Here is a 17,923-nt window from a genome sequence, read left to right as displayed (position 1 = left end):
ATATATATATATATATATATATATGAAGTTGCACCATTTTAGTAGAAGAAGAAAATTACCAACAATGGGTATGAAAAGACTCTTGTTGAGGTTTTGTTCGTTTTACCTTGTAGTAAGTCTTCATCTTACTAGTGCTGCGGTAATCCCCGCGAAGCGCTTTGTGGCACCTTTTAACCGAACAAGTTTCCCTTCTGATTTCATATTTGGTGCTGCTTCAGCTGCTTATCAGGTATTCACAAAATTTCCATACTAATCTTATTTAGCAAAGCTTCAAGTTATAAATCGTAACATGTTCACGTGGCCGTCCACATATATACTTTGAAGTTACAATATTAAATAGTGAGTGTAAGGATACTAGGTCCTTCCAAAAGTTTGTAATTATTACAATAATTTCAGAATATTTTCAAATCTTTTTCCATATATATATATATATATATATATATAACATGGAAATTCAATATAGGCATCACACACACATTTTTTTAATATTTTATGTTTGAATAAGTAGATTGAAGGAGGAGCTCGTCAAGGAGGCAGGGGAGCTAGTATATGGGATACTTTCACCCACAAACATCCAGGTTTTTCCCCATCCTAAATAATGAAAAAAAAATTGTGAATAAAACATAATTTTCCCACTAATGAACATTTTTTTATTCCCTAATTCAGTCAAAATATGTGTGGTAATTGCTAGTGAAAAGTTTACAATTAAAAATTGGTAGTAGTAATTTTTTAGAAGTCAACGATCTTCAATTTAGATAAGATATATATAGGAAATGAGTTGTCAATGATGACCGGTTGATAAAATATATATATTAAATAATTGTGATCAGCTGAAGGTAGGTATATAAAAAAGTTGATCACCATTACAAATATATGTTATCCAAAAAAATATGATATATAATTTTTTTGTAGATGCATATTATCTCAACTAACATAAAAAATAAAACATTTAAAACTTCCTTAAACATATACTTCAAAAAGCAGCTTCGGTCTCACTGGGTAATTTTCAATATAATATATTGTTCTTGGAAAAGCCATTGGCTAGTTTATAATCACGTATTATATAAACTATTTGATATAATGATGTAAACGTATGCTTTAACTTAATATTAGTTGTTATTTGTAAATTGTACCTTTCCAATATTTAAACTTATATTAATTTAAGCAATTAAAAACATATATTCTATGTAAAATAATTTGTGATAATTTATGCGAGATACACTCAACTTGATTTGTATTATGAGATATAAAATGAGTGTGTTTCAATTTTATATAAGTGTAAATATTTATTTATCAATGCCTAAAATCAAAGAGACATAATTATCAAATAATATCAAATTAAAGGATACATTTATATATTAGATCAAAACAATATCGTAAAATTGAATTTCACATATAGGATAGTTTATATTTGTCAATATATATATTTATCATGGACTATTTCAAATTCATTTTAAAAATAGTCGTTGTGCATGTCACATAGTTCTANTATATATATATATATATATATATATATATATATGGTTCGGACTCACTCATCTAAAATAAATTTTTTCGCTTTTTTTAGATGAGTGAATCCGAACTGAATGGCGAAAATTGTGCAATATTTGCTACGGAATACAAATGAATTAAACAGTAGGTATAGAATTTATTTTGATTTAGATATTTTCTATTATATACAATTTTTTCTTAAATTTAAAACCAAACGAGTGTATGAGTGGAGCCGTCAATATGGGCTAGAGTCGTTGGGCCAATCTGGCGTAACCCGAGATTTAATAGGGCTGTGCTATGATTTTTGCAGTCCATTAAGAAAAGGGGTTTTTAGTCCGGCCTCTATAAGTTAGTTGATTTGTGGGACTTGAGAAATATCAATAGGATCGGCTGTGGGCCAATAAAAATTAACTAAAAATATAATATAATATTAAAATAAAAAATAAAAGAGAGTCCAAATTCAAAATAATTAGATTAATATTTCTATTTTGATATTTATACTTTTACTTGAAAAAAATTTAATAAATATTATAAAGATAATTTTATTCGTTGATTTGATTGACAAGTAGTAACATTAACATATGTAATATTACTTTGCCAATATTTTATGATAATATTTTTAAATAATAATTTATAATTTAATTTAATAATTATAAAAAAATATAATTTTAAAGAAGTGGGCTGACCCGTAAAGCCTGTAGCCCATGTACTTATGAGCAGGATCGATTATTTCTTGCTCACACAAAAAATGAACTAATCTGACCTGACCCATAAAATGTCAAAGCTTGTATGAATTAGTCCGAATGGGGTGAGCTAGTCCATATTGACAGCACTATATATGAGGTTATATTATACCTAACATTTCCAAGTTTTTGAATTCCTCCAAAATAAAATGTATTTTGCTTATTACCTGGTTCAATCTCCTATTGATAAAGCTGTCATACTATTTGTTTCATAATTGATCTAAATTTGACAGTATGATATGACTTCACAAAATGTCATATTTCATGGATCATATTAACCTAATAGCATATCCTCGTGAAATAATTTTCTATAATTAAATAGAAGAAGATAATTTTTAAAAAAAGTTAAAAATATTTTTAAAATTTATTTTATTAATTGACTATGTTCTTATTTAAAATAATTTTTTTTATATTCCGTCGTTTACAAACTTGTCATATATACCCTTTAATTCCACCTCAAGAAAAAAAACCCAATTTCTTCTTCTTAATTTGAACCCGACCGCTAAACCAAATAAATATTACCAAATCAAATCCCCAAATTCATCAATTTATTCTTCATCTCTATACAAAGTTTTTCGTCCATTTCTCCTCATCGTCTTCTCTGTAATCTTCTCCTTCATTCAACTCTCCGTGCAATGGAACCCTTCATCTTCAAATCTGGACAGACCAAGTGGTGAAAAATGCAGATCTTTGTGAAGACCTTGACGGACAAGGTTATTACCTTAGAGGTAGATTAATCGGACACCTTAGCAATGTTAATGCTAAGATCCAGGACAAGAAAGACATTCTTTAACCTTTTAGTTCAATTAACTTGCATTTCTTTAACAAAATTGTCCAAAGTAGTCTTGTTCTTATCTTTATTTAACACCAATTTGAATCTCATTCTATGTGCCAAGACCCGACCTCAGACTAAAAGAACGAACAACTAACATCAGAGAAAGAAAATGGAACCAGAAACGACATAACTCAGCACCTTCAGTCATCTATTTCAGTGAATCAACAACCATCAAAATAGGTGCACAAATCCATTCAAATTCCCACATAACACTGTGAAAGGGTATCCATAAAATCCAAAAATATTAAATATAACATCTGGCCCTCTAGAAAAGCCAAGAATTTATAACCTAAGGCATGATTGAATATTTCTTTTTCAAAGTTAAGGTTGCACCATTGACAATGTTAAGGCTGCACAGAGAGTTGACGGAAGAAGAAGATTATATGTTAAAGGGGTTGGGCATGGTTTTAAATTGAGAAAACAGGTCGTTATTTAAGAATCGGGTTAATTCAAATCGACTTTAAATAATGAAATTATTAATGGTGACAGAAAAATAATTTCATTTTACATAGCCAACCAAAAAAATAAAGAATATTTTTGATTTTTTTTTTATTCATATAAAAAATAACCTCTTATTAAAAAAAACATTAACTAAAAACAAGTTTGTAGATGATTTTAATTGCACTTGTAATAGTGTATTTTGCCCTGGATCTCTTAACAATTTATTATCCGTAAATTACAGAAAAAATTGCTGACCATTCTACCGGAGATGTCGCTGTTGATTTCTATCATCGTTACAAGGTATTTATGATTAAATAATAGCTTAAATCTATACACTGCTTTTTAAAGTTGTCTGTATATTTTATTTAAATAATTTAACTAAGATTATACTCTATTGAACACTTAAATTGTTTAAAAAGTATACCTATTAAATATAAAATACTGATGTGACGAAAAAAATTATTTTTCACTTCTTATGAGCGCGTGAAATTTTTTGAAATATCGTTTTACTTTTATTTTTTCAAAAAAAATTAGACTTTTTCTTGTTTAATTGACACTTGACATTCAAATAAATTAGAATTATTTTTTAATATTTAAAAAATAATATTTTTAAGTAAAAAAAAGAAAGAGCATCCTACCACCCTTCGACTAATCTTTTTTTCTAAGTTTAAACTTTCAAACATAACTAAAGAATCTTCATTTTTTTATTTTTTACTTCTTTTCAATATTCATAAAAAGAAATTGAATCAAGAAAATGAATTTACAAAAAAAATTAGCGAAAATAGATTTTTGGAACATCGAGATGAAAAAAGTAATCATCTCCATTTGCAGTCACCTTCAAATAAATATGACCATTAAAATAAATTTGTAAATCCACTAAACTTATCAAAAACAATATCAAATAATTCACTAAATTAATTTAGGTCCTCTTAATTTCTCCTTAAAATTGATTTTAAGATGATTAACCATTGACAAACTTCCTTTATTCATCACTCTTATACCAACATTTTAAATATCTTTCTCTATCATGTACAAGGAATGAAAAATAATTTTCCATGAAATTAATTTGGGTCCTTTTAATTTTACTTTGCAATCGATTTTCGGATGAGTATTCTTCATCACTATTGTATCAATCTTTTTAGATATCTTTTTGACTCACATATTAAAAATACAAAATATTTTTTTCAAAAAAATCAAGTCAACAAGTAATTTGCAGTAAAGGTTTTTGTCGTTTGAGAAAAAAAATAGATGAGAAGAAAATAAAAAAGAAGGGGGGTTGGGTAGGGTGGGGTTGAGTAAAATTGATTGTCATTTCATTTATTTTTATTAAGAAATAGATACAAGATTTATTTGAAATAATTTCATTCTTTTTAATATTTTTTTATAGTTATTGGGGTCAAGTGACACATGTCATCATTTAATTAGTTAATTTTTTTACATCGTATCGTTGTATCACACACACTTTACCTTTTTTTTTTACTGATTATCGGAAAAAATCTAATAGAAATAAGTTTTGGATAGATAAAAGTGTCTAATAGATACTAGTCTTAATTCAGATGTCTAACTGAATCATACGGACAACTTAAAGGGACTACATATGACTTAAGCCTTATGTAATTCTAAACATTACATAACATCCCAATCATGTCCACAACAAAACTAGTTCTCTTTTATCTTTATAAAGAACTCAATATGATTATATGTGTGTCTCGCATTAATCAATAAAATTATACACAACAAGAATAAATTATATAAAAAGATGATCGATACAAAAAAAAAGAGTTTAAAAATTATTTAATATAGGATTATAAAACAATTAACGTCAAAATAAATGTTGCATTGCAGAGCGACATAGGTCTGCTTAAGGAAGTTGGCATGCAGGCATTCAGGTTTTCTATCTCATGGTCTCGAATTTTACCATGTAAGTATACTTCTCTTCAATATATAGATGTTCTACACATTAATGATAAATCTTTGAAAAATCCTAATAAGAAATGTAATACAATTAGTAATAATTACTATGACTTTCTTGCACCTTAACATGTACAATATTTGCATTTTCTTAAATTAATTATAATATTTGATAACGTAGGATTTTTCTCATCTTTATTTTAGTTGTTAGGTAGTGGAGCCTGATTAATTTTAGGCTTTCCTATTTATTCTCTATTTTAGGCTTTCCTATTTATTCTCTGTAACAAAAAATACTCTGATTTATTAATATAAATATACCTCACCGCCGTGGAAGTTTACTCACGGGGTGTTACCACGAAATATTGGGTTTTCTCTTTCTCTCTCTAGATCTCTCATCTCTTTCTCTTGAAAGTTCTTGTGTTCTTCATTCATCTAGTCTGTGTGCGTGAATTCGATCCTAACAACTGGTATCAGAGCTAAGGAGATTCAACACGATTACAGAAGATGGATAGTTCGAAGCTTGGAATCGAGAAGTTTGATGGATCCGATTTCAGTTTCTGGAAGATGCAGATTGAAGATTATCTGTACCAGAAAGATCTTCACGAACCGTTGACCGGGGTGAAGCCGGAATCAATGACGGAGGAGAAGTGGAAACTCAAGGATCGCCAGGCTCTACGGTTGATCCAGTTGACTTTGTCAAGAAACGTGGCGTTCAACATCGTGAAGGAGAAGACTACGTCCGATCTGTTGAAGGCACTGTCAAACATGTATGAAAAACCATCGGCGATGAACAAAGTATATTTGATGCGTACATTGTTCAATTTACAGATGTCTGAGAATGGATCCGTTTCTGATCACATAAACGAGTTCAATATGATTGTGAGTCAACTCAATTCTGTGGATATTACTTTCGAAGATGAAATTATGGCGTTGATTTTTATGTCATCTCTGCCCGAGTCTTGGGATACTGTTGTTGCTGCGATTAGCAGTTCCCGTGGATCTGAGAAACTGAAGTTTGATGAAATCGGTGATGTTGTTCTTAGCGAAAGTATTCGCAAACGAGAAGTGGGAGATTCATCGGGCAGTGCTCCCAGCGTTGACCGAAGGGGGAGAAGTAAGAAGAAAGGACAAAACCAACATGGTCGATCAAAATCAAAGAATCGAGGAAAATCCCTGAACAGATCAAACGTGACTTGGTGGAACTGTGGAGAAAAAGGGCACTTTCGGACGAACTGTACAAAGCAAAAGAAGAAACAGACAGAAATTTGGAGATGACAATGATTCTGTAAATTCAGCAGAGGACATTGGGGATGCTCTAATCCTTAGTGTGAACAGCCCAGTTGAATCATGGATTTTGGATTCTGGTGCATCTTTCCATTCATCTCCAAGCAAGGAATTGTTCCAAAACTTCAAATCTGGAAATTTTGGAAAAGTATATCTTGCTGACAATAAAGCCTTAGAGATTGAAGGAAAGGGGGATGTTTGCATAAAGACCACCTCAAGAAACCAGTGGACATTGGAGGATGTCAGATATATTCTTGGGATCAAGAAAAATTTGATCTCTGTTAGTCAGTTGGATAGCACGGGATATGCAGCAGTGTTTGGGAAAGGTTCGTGGAAGATCGTGAAAGGTGCTATGGTAGTAGCTCGTGGCACCAAATTTGGAACCTTGTACACCACTGCAGGGTGTATAAACATGGCCGTTGTTGCTGAAGGTGCTTCCGGTTCATGTCTGTGGCACAACAGACTTGGACACATGAGTACTAAAGGAATGAAGATGCTGGTTGCAAAAGGAGCATTAGAGGGTCTGAAGTTTGTTGATATGGGTCTTTGCGAGAGCTGTGTTATGGGCAAACAGAAAAGAGTAAGCTTCACAAAGACTCCTAGAGAGCCAAAGAAAGTGCGGTTGGAAATGGTCCATACAGATGTTTGTGGACCATCTCCAGTATCATCACTTAAAGGATCCAGATTCTATGTTACCTTCATTGATGATTTCAGCAGGAAAGTATGGGTTTACTTCTTGAAGCATAAGTCAGATGTGTTTGCAACTTTCAAGAAGTGGAAAGCTGAAGTTAAGAATTAGACCGGTTTGAAAGTCAAATGCCTAAGGTCTGACAATGGAGGAGAGTATGACAAATCAGAGTTAAAGGCATTCTGTGCAGCTGAGGGAATCAAATTGATGAGAACAGTTCCTGGTAAGGCAAGGCAGAATGGAATTGCTGAGAGGATGAACAGAACATTGAATGAGCGTGCAAGGAGTATGAGGATACACTGTGGGCTGCCCAAAACACTTTGGGCGGATGCTGTGAGCACAGCTGCATACTTGATCAACAGGGGACCATCAGTTCCTTTAGGGTTCAAGATTCCAGAGGAGGTGTGGACAGGAAAAGAACTCAAGTACTCACACTTGAGGACTTTTGGTTGCACTGCTTATGTTCATGTTGATCCAGAAAAGAGAGACAAGCTTGATGCCAAGGCTGTGAAGTGTTACTTCATAGGCTATGGTTCTGATTTGTTTGGTTACAGGTTTTGGGATGACAAGAACAGAAAGATCCTGAGACATTGTGACGTGACATTTGATGAGTCTGTCCTGTACAAGGACAGAGAGCAGAAGGTTCTAGAGATTACAAAGCAAGTGGGAGTTGAGGTTGAGTTGGAGAAGAGTAACCCCAGAGATGTCGAAACAGATACTCAACCAACTCCTACTGAAGAATCTGAAGTGAAGCAAGTTACACCTGAGCAGGTGTTAAAGAGATCATCCAGATCCATCAGGGCACCATATAGGTATTCACCTTCATTACACTATCTATTGCTGACTGATGAGGGGGAACCAGAGTCTTTTGATGAGGCCCTACAGGTGGAGGATTCGATCAAGTGGGAGCAATCCATGGATGATGAGATGAGGTCACTTGAGAAGAACGACACATGGGTGTTGACTGAGCTACCTGCAGGGAAGAGAGCTTTGCTGAACAAGTGGGTGTTCAGAATCAAGACTGAACCAGATGGCAAAAGAAGGTTCAAGGCTGATTTAGTTGTTAAAGTATATTCACAAAGGAAAGGTATTGATTATGTTGAAATATTCTCTCCTGTTGTGAAGTTAACCTCTATTCGAATTCTGTTGAGTGTTGTTGCATCGGAGAATTTGCATCTAGAGCAAATGGATGTAAAAAACAGCGTTTTTACATGGAGATCTAGACAAAAAGATCTATATGCAGCAACCGGAAGGATTTGTGGTTACAGGCAAGAAACACATGGTGTGCAAGCTCACCAGGAGCTTGTATGGACTAAAGCAAGCACCAAGTCAGTGGTACAAGAAGTTTGACTCCTTCATGACCAAGAGTGGATTCTGCAAAGCTGAAAAGGATCCTTGTTGTTACTTCAAGAAATACACTGATTCATATGTCTTTCTACTCTTGTATGTAGATGATATGTTGATTGCAGGATCTATTATGAGGGAGATTAACAATCTGAAGACAAGGTTGTCTGCAGCATTTGAGATGAAAGATTTGGGTCCAGCAAAACAGATTTTGGGGATGAAGATTTCTCGGGATAGATCTGCTGGAACTTTAAATCTATCTTAGGAGTTGTACTTTGAGAAGGTGCTGAGCAGATTCAGGGTTAATGATGCTAAACCCAGGACTACTCCATTGGCAAATCACTTTAAATTGTCAAAGGAGCAGTCACCCAAGACTGCCGAGGAGCGTGATCACATGGCACTTGTTCCATATGCTTCAGCAGTTGGTAGTTTGATGTATGCTATGGTCTGCACTAGACCTGATATAGCACATGCAGTGGGAGTTGTTAGCAGGTACATGGCGAACCCTGGGAAAGAGCATTGGGAAGCTGTGAAGTGGCTTTTGAGATATCTGAGAGGTACATCCAGTACTTCACTTTGTTTTGGCAAAGGCAATGTGACTCTACAGGGTTTTGTGGATGCTGATCTTGGTGGGGATGTTGACTCGAGCAAGAGTACATCCGGGTACATTTACACCATAGGTGGAACAGCAGTGAGTTGGATGTCCAGGCTTCAGAAGTGTGTTTCTCTTTCATCTACTGAAGCTGAGTATGTGGCAATAGCTGAAGCTGGGAAAGAGATGATATGGCTGGCAGATTATCTTGAGGAATTGGGCAAGAAGCAGAGCGAGAAGATTCTTTACTCAGATAGCCAGAGTGCCATACAGTTGGTGAAAAATCCAGTCTATCATTCGAAGACAAAGCACATAAGAAGGCGATACCATTTCACTCGCAGGGCAGTGGAGGATGGTGATATGTGCTTGGAGAAGATAGAGGGTGCAAATAACCCGACAGACATGTTGACGAAATGTGTTGATGTTGGGAAACTGAGGTTATGTAAACCTCGGTTGGTCTTCTGTAGTTGTTGCTATAGATGTTGTGGTGCGGTAAAGATGTTGATGATGAAGAGATTTTTTTTGAGAATGTATTTTTTGGATGACTGAGTCAGTCTCCAAGTGGGAGAATTGTTAGGTAGTGGAGCCTGATTAATTTTAGGCTTTCCTATTTATTCTCTATTTTAGGCTTTCCTATTTATTCTCTATTTTAAGCTTTCCTATTTATTCTCTGTAACCAAAAATACTGTGATTTATTAATATAAATATACCTCACCGCCGTGAAAGTTTACTCACGGGGTGTTACCACAAAATATTGGGTTTTCTTTTTCTCTCTCTAGATCTCTCATCTCTTTCTCTTGAAAGTTCTTGTGTTCTTCATTCATCTAGTGTGTGTGCGTGAATTCGATCCTAACATTAGTTTGTTCAGTTATATTTTCACTTCAAATAATCTTCAATTTAGTTAGTTAAATATATCTTCGTTCCGTGAAGTTATCATTATATAAAGAGTTTAATATTTTATTTTTTAACAAATAGAGTAACATTGTTATATTTGTGTACAATTTTCATAAAATAGAGGGTGTGAGTGCTTGATTTTGAAGTATAAAGGAATATACGTACCTTCAATTAATCAGTTCGTATCACAAGGTTATTTTCGGTATAATTCAAAAAATTAAAAAAAAAGGACACAGTAATAGTTGCTCCCTTCAATTAAAAAGAATGATCTAATTTTGTTTTCTGTTTAAAATAGAATGACCTTTTTTTTTTATAACACTTTAACTTCAATTTTAAACATGACATGTTTAATTAAGACCACATGATTTAATAACATTTTAATACATTGACATAACTTTAATGTAAAATCACAAAATTAAAAAATTTCCATGCAAAGTTAAACTAGACCAGTAATATTCTAACATTACTGAACTGAAACGACTTTGCTTTAGATGGAAAGGTAAGCAAAGGGGTGAATCCAGAAGGCATCAAATTCTACAACAATGTCATCAATGAGCTTATTTCAAAAGGTACTAGTAACTTTTCTCATTCTAGTTAAAATAACCCTTTGAGAAACCATCATAATTAAGGTTCCTAACCTTTCTTTAAATTTCTTTTAAAAGGTTTGACACCATTTGTGACGCTTTTCCACTGGGACACACCACAAGGCCTTGAGGACGAATATGGAGGCTTTATGAGTTCAAAAATAGCGTAAGATGGTTTAAGTATTGAATTAGAAATAAAAATTTCATGTATGTTTGACCACCATAGATATCATATTTTCAATTACTAAATGATATATATTATGCCTCATGTATTATCATGATTAAAAGTACACCATAGATGTGACATGTCCTATAAGACCCCAAAATGTCCTACACAAGTCACTTGACATACATACAACACAACATAATAGAGCTAAGTAGAAAAGGAACAGAAGTCTCATATTATGAACATAACTAAGTGCAGAAATATATTAAGTCTTGGAAAGCCAATCTAAAACATCAAGAGTGATTGGAACGTAACTCACACACTACGTACAAAGTCTCAAAAGTAATGTCTTCATGGTCTTGCCCTCGGAGTATCAGGACTCATCAATCCAAGAAATAGATAGCGATATGTATCTAGCCACGAGCGGGAGGAGAGGAAGTGGTAAACCGTACATTATGAAATAATATAGACACAAGTATGCATTAGAACATGTAATTTATTAAGTATGGGGATATCCATAAAAACATACACCATGATCACAAGAGACATAATAGAAACATGATATGCAAGACCAAGCTAAATATAGTAAAACCTTTATAGAAGAATCATATATCAGGAACATGTCATTGTATCTTAAATCATCATGAAAGCTTCAAAAAACCTTTAGGAGAACATAGATCATTTTGTGGGATAATTATTGTCAACCTAAATAGACCGTGTGGGATATAACATGAAATTTGGTGTCTTACTCCCACACCAAAAAGAAATGTCTTACTTGCCAAGGTAAGAACCATGAACTTCTAGCGTACGTGGGTACTAACTATGTTTTCTATGACAATCCTACGGGGTCATGTAGTTAGGGACCACAAGACTACTACTAGAGAACCAACCTTTATTAACTGGAGAGTCTCCATCTCAATATCCTCTCGGTGCTATGTAAATATCTCAACAGAATAGTCATATGCATAGACATATTATCATAAATGGAAAATCATAATTATGTTACTAATTCAAACTTAAATCATCATAGAGTAGCTCCTTAAATCATGAATCTGCATACATGACCAATCATGATTTCTTAATATGAGAAAACCTTTCACAATTTCATTGATACAAATCTTAGAAACAACCTTTAGATCATAGAACATCTTTTTATTAATCATGCATAAACTTTCATAAATCATCATTCACAATTCCATAGCTTACTTCATAAATTCAAAATAAAATTATGCATAATGCATGAGTGCATATGAAATCAATTGAAAAGTACTTAATTGAATCAAATCATGCATAATAAGATAGAAATCAAACAATTGAATCATAAGATATAGGACCCATGGAGAATTGAGATCAAACTTTAATTAATTTAATGAAATTGAATTGGAGAATTGAGAATTTTTAGGACCCACTAGATTAATGAAATCCATTGGTGAATTTCCACATACCTTGAGGATCTATGTCAAAAAGCAATGTAGAAAAAAAAGAGAACCCTAGTTTTCTTCCTGGAGACTTGAGAGAATATGGAGAGGATGAATGTGAATGAAAATTGGGGATTTGAGAGAATAAGAGAGTTTGGGTAAAATTAGGAAGGGAAAATCAGTTATAGGTCTAAATTAAGCGACACAGTATAGGGGTTATTTGGGAGGAAAAAGACCAAACCACCCTTCATTAAAACTGTCGGATGTGACCTATGGTTCTGATCTACGCTCCGTAGAGTAACCTACGACCCGTATTAGTCAACCGTAGACTCAACTACAAAAACCTAAAATTTGCTCAAACTTCCAGCAAGACCTCCCTACGGCCTATAAAAAATTCTACGACTCGTTGAGCCAACTTTTAGAACCCAAGTTCAAGTAAAAAACTTCACCAAGTCTGGAATCCTCCTACTAAACCCATATACTATACCCGTACTCCAAAAATGCGATGAACTATCATGTTCACTCGTAGGTCAAAATAAAGAAACTTAAATTTTCGTAAACTCAACCTCATTCCTACGAGTGTTATGTGTGACTCGTAGAGGCTCCTATGGACCATAGACTTGTCTTGTAGGGTGCGATTACGAGAGGCGAAAACATGAAGTTCATCTGTTTTCATTTTCCGAAGAGTTACATGGATGAGGTTCACTTGTAAATATTTTAGTTAATTGTTTTGGTATAGATAAGATGTGTTATTTGGTTTGAAATTGTAAGGTAAGATATGTTTTGATTATGTTAATGGGTTCAGGAAAGACTATGGTGAGTATGTGGATGTTTGCTTCAAAGAATTTGGTGATAGAGTAAAGCATTGGATCACTTTAAATGAGCCATTATCTTATAGCATGAATGGATATGCTAGCGGTACGTTTGCACCAGGAAGATGTTCGAGTTATGTTGGAAACTGTACAAAGGGTGATTCTGCGACGGAGCCATATATTGTAGCTCACAACTTGCTTCTTGCCCATGCAACTGCTGTCAAACTATATAGACAAAAATATCAGGTAAGGTATATATATATATATATATATGTATAGGAATTTCATTTTGACATTTGTATTCTTTGTTTCAGAAAACACAAAAAGGGAAAATAGGAATCACCTTGGTAACTCACTGGTTCGTACCAAAAATCAAGACTCCACTAGGACTCAGTGCCCCTCAAAAAGCACTTGATTTTTTCTTAGGATGGTGAGTTTTTTCCGCTGCATACACTCCCTAGCTTGTTTATTATTACTTACCAAATGTTGATCGATGACATTTCTATATACAGGTTTTTGGATCCAATTACATATGGTGACTACCCAGCCAGCATGCGCGCTAACGTAGGGGGTCGGCTCCCAAAATTCACACAAGAGCAGAAAAAGTTGGTCAAAGGGTCCATTGATTTCTTAGGAATGAATTACTATACTACTCAGTATGCATCTCCAATGCTATCTGTCCCCAGAGTTAACCTTAGCTATACCACAGATGGTCATATTGATATGACTAGTAAGTAATCAAATTCAATTTATTCATTGTTGTCATAATTTGTTTTTACTTCATATGAAATTTAAGAAAGAAGGAAAGAAAAACTTTTAAACCTTCATCTCAGTGTGACTATAAATCGTTTCATTAATTAAGGGTAACATATTGAACATTTAAAATTGAATTAAATGATTTATAATCACACTAGATCATAAATTTTGAAATTCTTTCTATTATCTAATTAAACTTTATATGAAAGATAAATATAGGAATAGAGAATATCATATATGTACTTAACAATTTGTATTTCATGATTCAGCACAAAAGGACGGAAAGCCTATCGGTACACCGGTACTAATTCTCTCCTTTCCTTTTAATTTTTCACGTAACATATTTATGAACTAATTAATTAATTTTTATTTTATATTGTCATGCAGACTGCGCTGAGTTGGCTATACATTTATCCAAGAGGAATATATGACCTCATGCTTTACCTCAAGCAAAAATATAAGAATCCTCCCATTTACATAACAGAAAATGGTAGTTATTATATATTTTATTAGTTTATATATAATATTCAAACCACTTTAATTTAAACTAGCGCGCTATTCTTCCTTTTTAGTTAATTGTCATTATGCATGTTTGCAGGAATGGCTGATGCGAACAATAGCACATTGCCACTTAAACAAGCCCTTAAAGATGATATGAGGATAAGGTATTACGAGGGACACCTATGGTTTCTATCAAAAGCCATCAAGTAAGATATTTTTGTTGCTTAATTACTTGTGCATTAATTAATCGGACAAGGGCCTAAAATACCCTTAAAGTATTGAAAATGGTACAAAATTACCCTTCATCCACCTATTGGCTCCAAAATGTCCTTTTTATTCACATATTGGCTCCAAAATACCCTTGTCATCCACCTTTAGGTTCAAAATTGACTATTTTTTAATTGTTTTAAAATTAAACTCTTTAAATATTTTTTTAAATACCGGGGGTTCAACTATTAATTATAATTTTAATTTATTGATATAATTTATAAATCAATCCACTACCCACTCATTACTAACTAAACCTCACTCAATTAACAATTCAATTATAATATCAAAATCGTCATAAACACTACTAAAATACGATGAGATTACTGAAAATGACATTCAAAATTATTCGAGTCCGAATCGAAGCCTCAATTAAATTTAGGTTGAGCCGCTTATTTAGGAGGACACTTTCTTTCAAAATTGAATTAGAAATTTATGATTAAAGGTAAAGAAATAATACATCCCGAATTAATTCATGCACTTTTTTTATTTATAATGTTATAAATATTTATGATTTATTTTAAAACCCTTAATATATTATTTTGAAAAAAAATTAACTATGAAGTAACATCACATAATTGAGACGTAAGAATAATTAAGATGAACATAGTCAGACTTTTAAGTTTATCGGTGATTTTTATGTAGCCACTTGAATGTATGATAATTTACTTCTATATTTTTTAAAAACACTCAATTGGCAGTAGCTTGCATTAATAATGTGACGGGTTCATTAATTTAGAGGGATTTAATTAGTAATGGGTGGTTAGTGGATTGATTTATAAATTACACTAATAAGTTAAATTATAATAAATAGTTGAGCGCCACGTATTTTAAAAAATATTTAAATAGTTTAAATATAAAACCGTTAAATAAGTGGTCAATTTTGAACCAAAAGGTGGATGACAAGGGTATTTTGGACCCAATAGATGGGTGGAAAGGACATTTTGGAGCCAATAGGTGGATGAATGATAATTTTATACCGTTTTCAATACTTTGAAGGTATTTTAGCCCTTTTCCGTTAATTAATTAATATATATTCATATATAAACTCAAATTTCAACTTGAATATGTAGGGCGGGTGCAAATGTGAAAGGACATTTTGCATGGTCATTCTTAGATGACTATGAATGGGATGCTGGTTTCACTGTCCGATTTGGCATTACATTTGTTGACTACAAAAATGGACTTAAAAGATATTTCAAGAAATCTGCTTACTGGTACAACAAGTTCCTCTTGAAATAAATTAGTTGGCTCGTTGCACTGGGGATGTCGTCTGTCACGTTATTGCATTTTCTCACAATTAATGTTTGCTTTCTAGCTTTTTCATAATGAGCGGGCCACAATAATTTCCCATGATATTCACATTTATTGCAAAAATAATTATTCCATTTAGAATTACTCTATCTACATTAAAAAACAGTAATAAGCACATCAAATCTTTGAATGGATCAATATATAGGGAAAATTGTAAAAATAACCATCAAACTATGTGAAGGGAACAAAAAATTGTCACGATCGACCCAACCCCTAGACGTAACTGGCACTCTAGAATCATTATTAATTCACGAAAGAATCCTTGGCATGACTCAATACTCAATGGAAGATTTACTCAACAATAGATGAACTCAAAAGTAAATATTTACTCTTTTGTCTTAAAAAAAAGTAAACTCAGAAATGTCTGGAAACATTCAACTAGCCAAAAGAAGGCAACTCAAGTCTTAAACATTAACAACAGAAATGGAAAAGACTACTCAAAATACTACTGTCTACGAAGCCTTTAATAACTATGATGGAAGTCAGCAGAAGACCCACAACATCCTAACAAAACAAAATCCATAAATGCGAATCCCTCCGGAAAGCAAGAATGGTTGACCAAACTAGCTGGAATGCGATGGGATCAACGAAACACTGGTTACTGACCCAAAATACCTGTATCTGCATTATGAAATACTGCAATCCAAATGACATCAGTACATTGAATGTTAAACCATATAAGGAGAAACTCTAAAACATAAATATCTGCTTGAACTGATAAAACAGAAACATATTAACCTCGTCTCAACTCAACTCATTATGAAGCAACAATAATATTCAATTAATAATAAACTCTTTTACTCTTATTTGAGAGATTCTCTAACCGATAATCATCAGTATGGGCTATGTAATGATACACCGTCTCACCACACTTTCAGAACTGTCATATACTTTATCCATGTTGGCACATATTGTTTATGAGGACTTTGAGTTGTCTGAATTCGTCCCCATATCGGTGCTCAATACTACTCCCAATAATATTACTCATGCTTATATTTTTTAAAACATTCTCTCATCCTCAAACTTTGAGTTTATTGCTCAAAAGGTTCTCTTAAAATAGATGATTTTTAAAACTCCTCATGAACTCATTTGGAAACCAAGGTCTTCTCTCATTTTAAATGTAAAAAATTTTAACATAGGAATACTTAGTCCCCGTAAATTCATTTTGAAATCATGAGCTCAACTCCCCGCATCCTCATACTCAAATACTAATGTCTTTAAACAAGTTTAAAAGATTGTAAAAGACTTCTCAAAATGACTCGAGAGGATTTTCTCAAACTCTATTCTTAACTCAATCTTGAATTTGAAATGTGAAGTTAAGAGTTATGATTCATGATATATACGATATGTCGATGATTAATGAAGGTTTAAATAGTTAGAATTAAGAAGAGAATGAAAAGGAATAAGTGCAGAACGAGAACGAAAGAGAAAAAGGATCTGACGCTTCGGGTGCAGGGTGACACATTGCGCTAGGCATCCAATGACTGGGTTTAAATTCTGGTGCAGTGTGTAGACACGTAATTTTTGACCGAACATAAGGTTTTACACCATTATTAGTGCTTAAATATTTTGTTTAAAAATTTAAATTACATATTTTACTTTTATTTTATTTTATTAAATTTATTAAAAAGGATATGAAAACTATCAAAATAGAATTACACTTTAAGGTACATTTTGTTTTTAATTTATTCAAATTTTTGATAATAAGTTAGTAATATAAATATTTTTTTATCTAGCTATTTAATTTTTTCTTGGTTAATATTATTTTTATATTTTATTTAACAACAAAAAATAATAATAAAATTAAAACTACCCACCTACACTATCCCATCTCCCTCCCCATTTCCTATCACAATCCACTAAAACACTCCCCCCCCCCCCC

General features: G+C 32.8%; 1 protein-coding gene across 1 annotated transcript; it reads left to right on the top strand.

Moving 5' to 3' along the window:
* The first annotated feature begins 64 nt into the window (after positions 1–64).
* On the top strand, positions 65–16,119 carry LOC107027994 (beta-glucosidase 12-like). The gene is made up of 13 exons (XM_015229045.1): positions 65–229; positions 509–578; positions 3,752–3,810; positions 5,356–5,431; positions 10,715–10,792; positions 10,886–10,973; positions 13,197–13,449; positions 13,518–13,633; positions 13,716–13,933; positions 14,229–14,260; positions 14,347–14,449; positions 14,558–14,666; positions 15,801–16,119. The coding sequence occupies exons 1-13, from the start codon at positions 65–67 to the stop codon at positions 15,967–15,969; spliced, it is 1,536 nt and encodes a 511-aa protein (XP_015084531.1). The 3' UTR covers positions 15,970–16,119.
* Positions 16,120–17,923: the final 1,804 nt, after the last annotated feature.

This window comes from Solanum pennellii, chromosome 8, assembly GCF_001406875.1.
Source record: "Solanum pennellii chromosome 8, SPENNV200".
Classification (NCBI taxonomy): domain Eukaryota; kingdom Viridiplantae; phylum Streptophyta; class Magnoliopsida; order Solanales; family Solanaceae; genus Solanum; species Solanum pennellii.
This window is presented reverse-complemented; position numbering and strand designations above follow the sequence as displayed.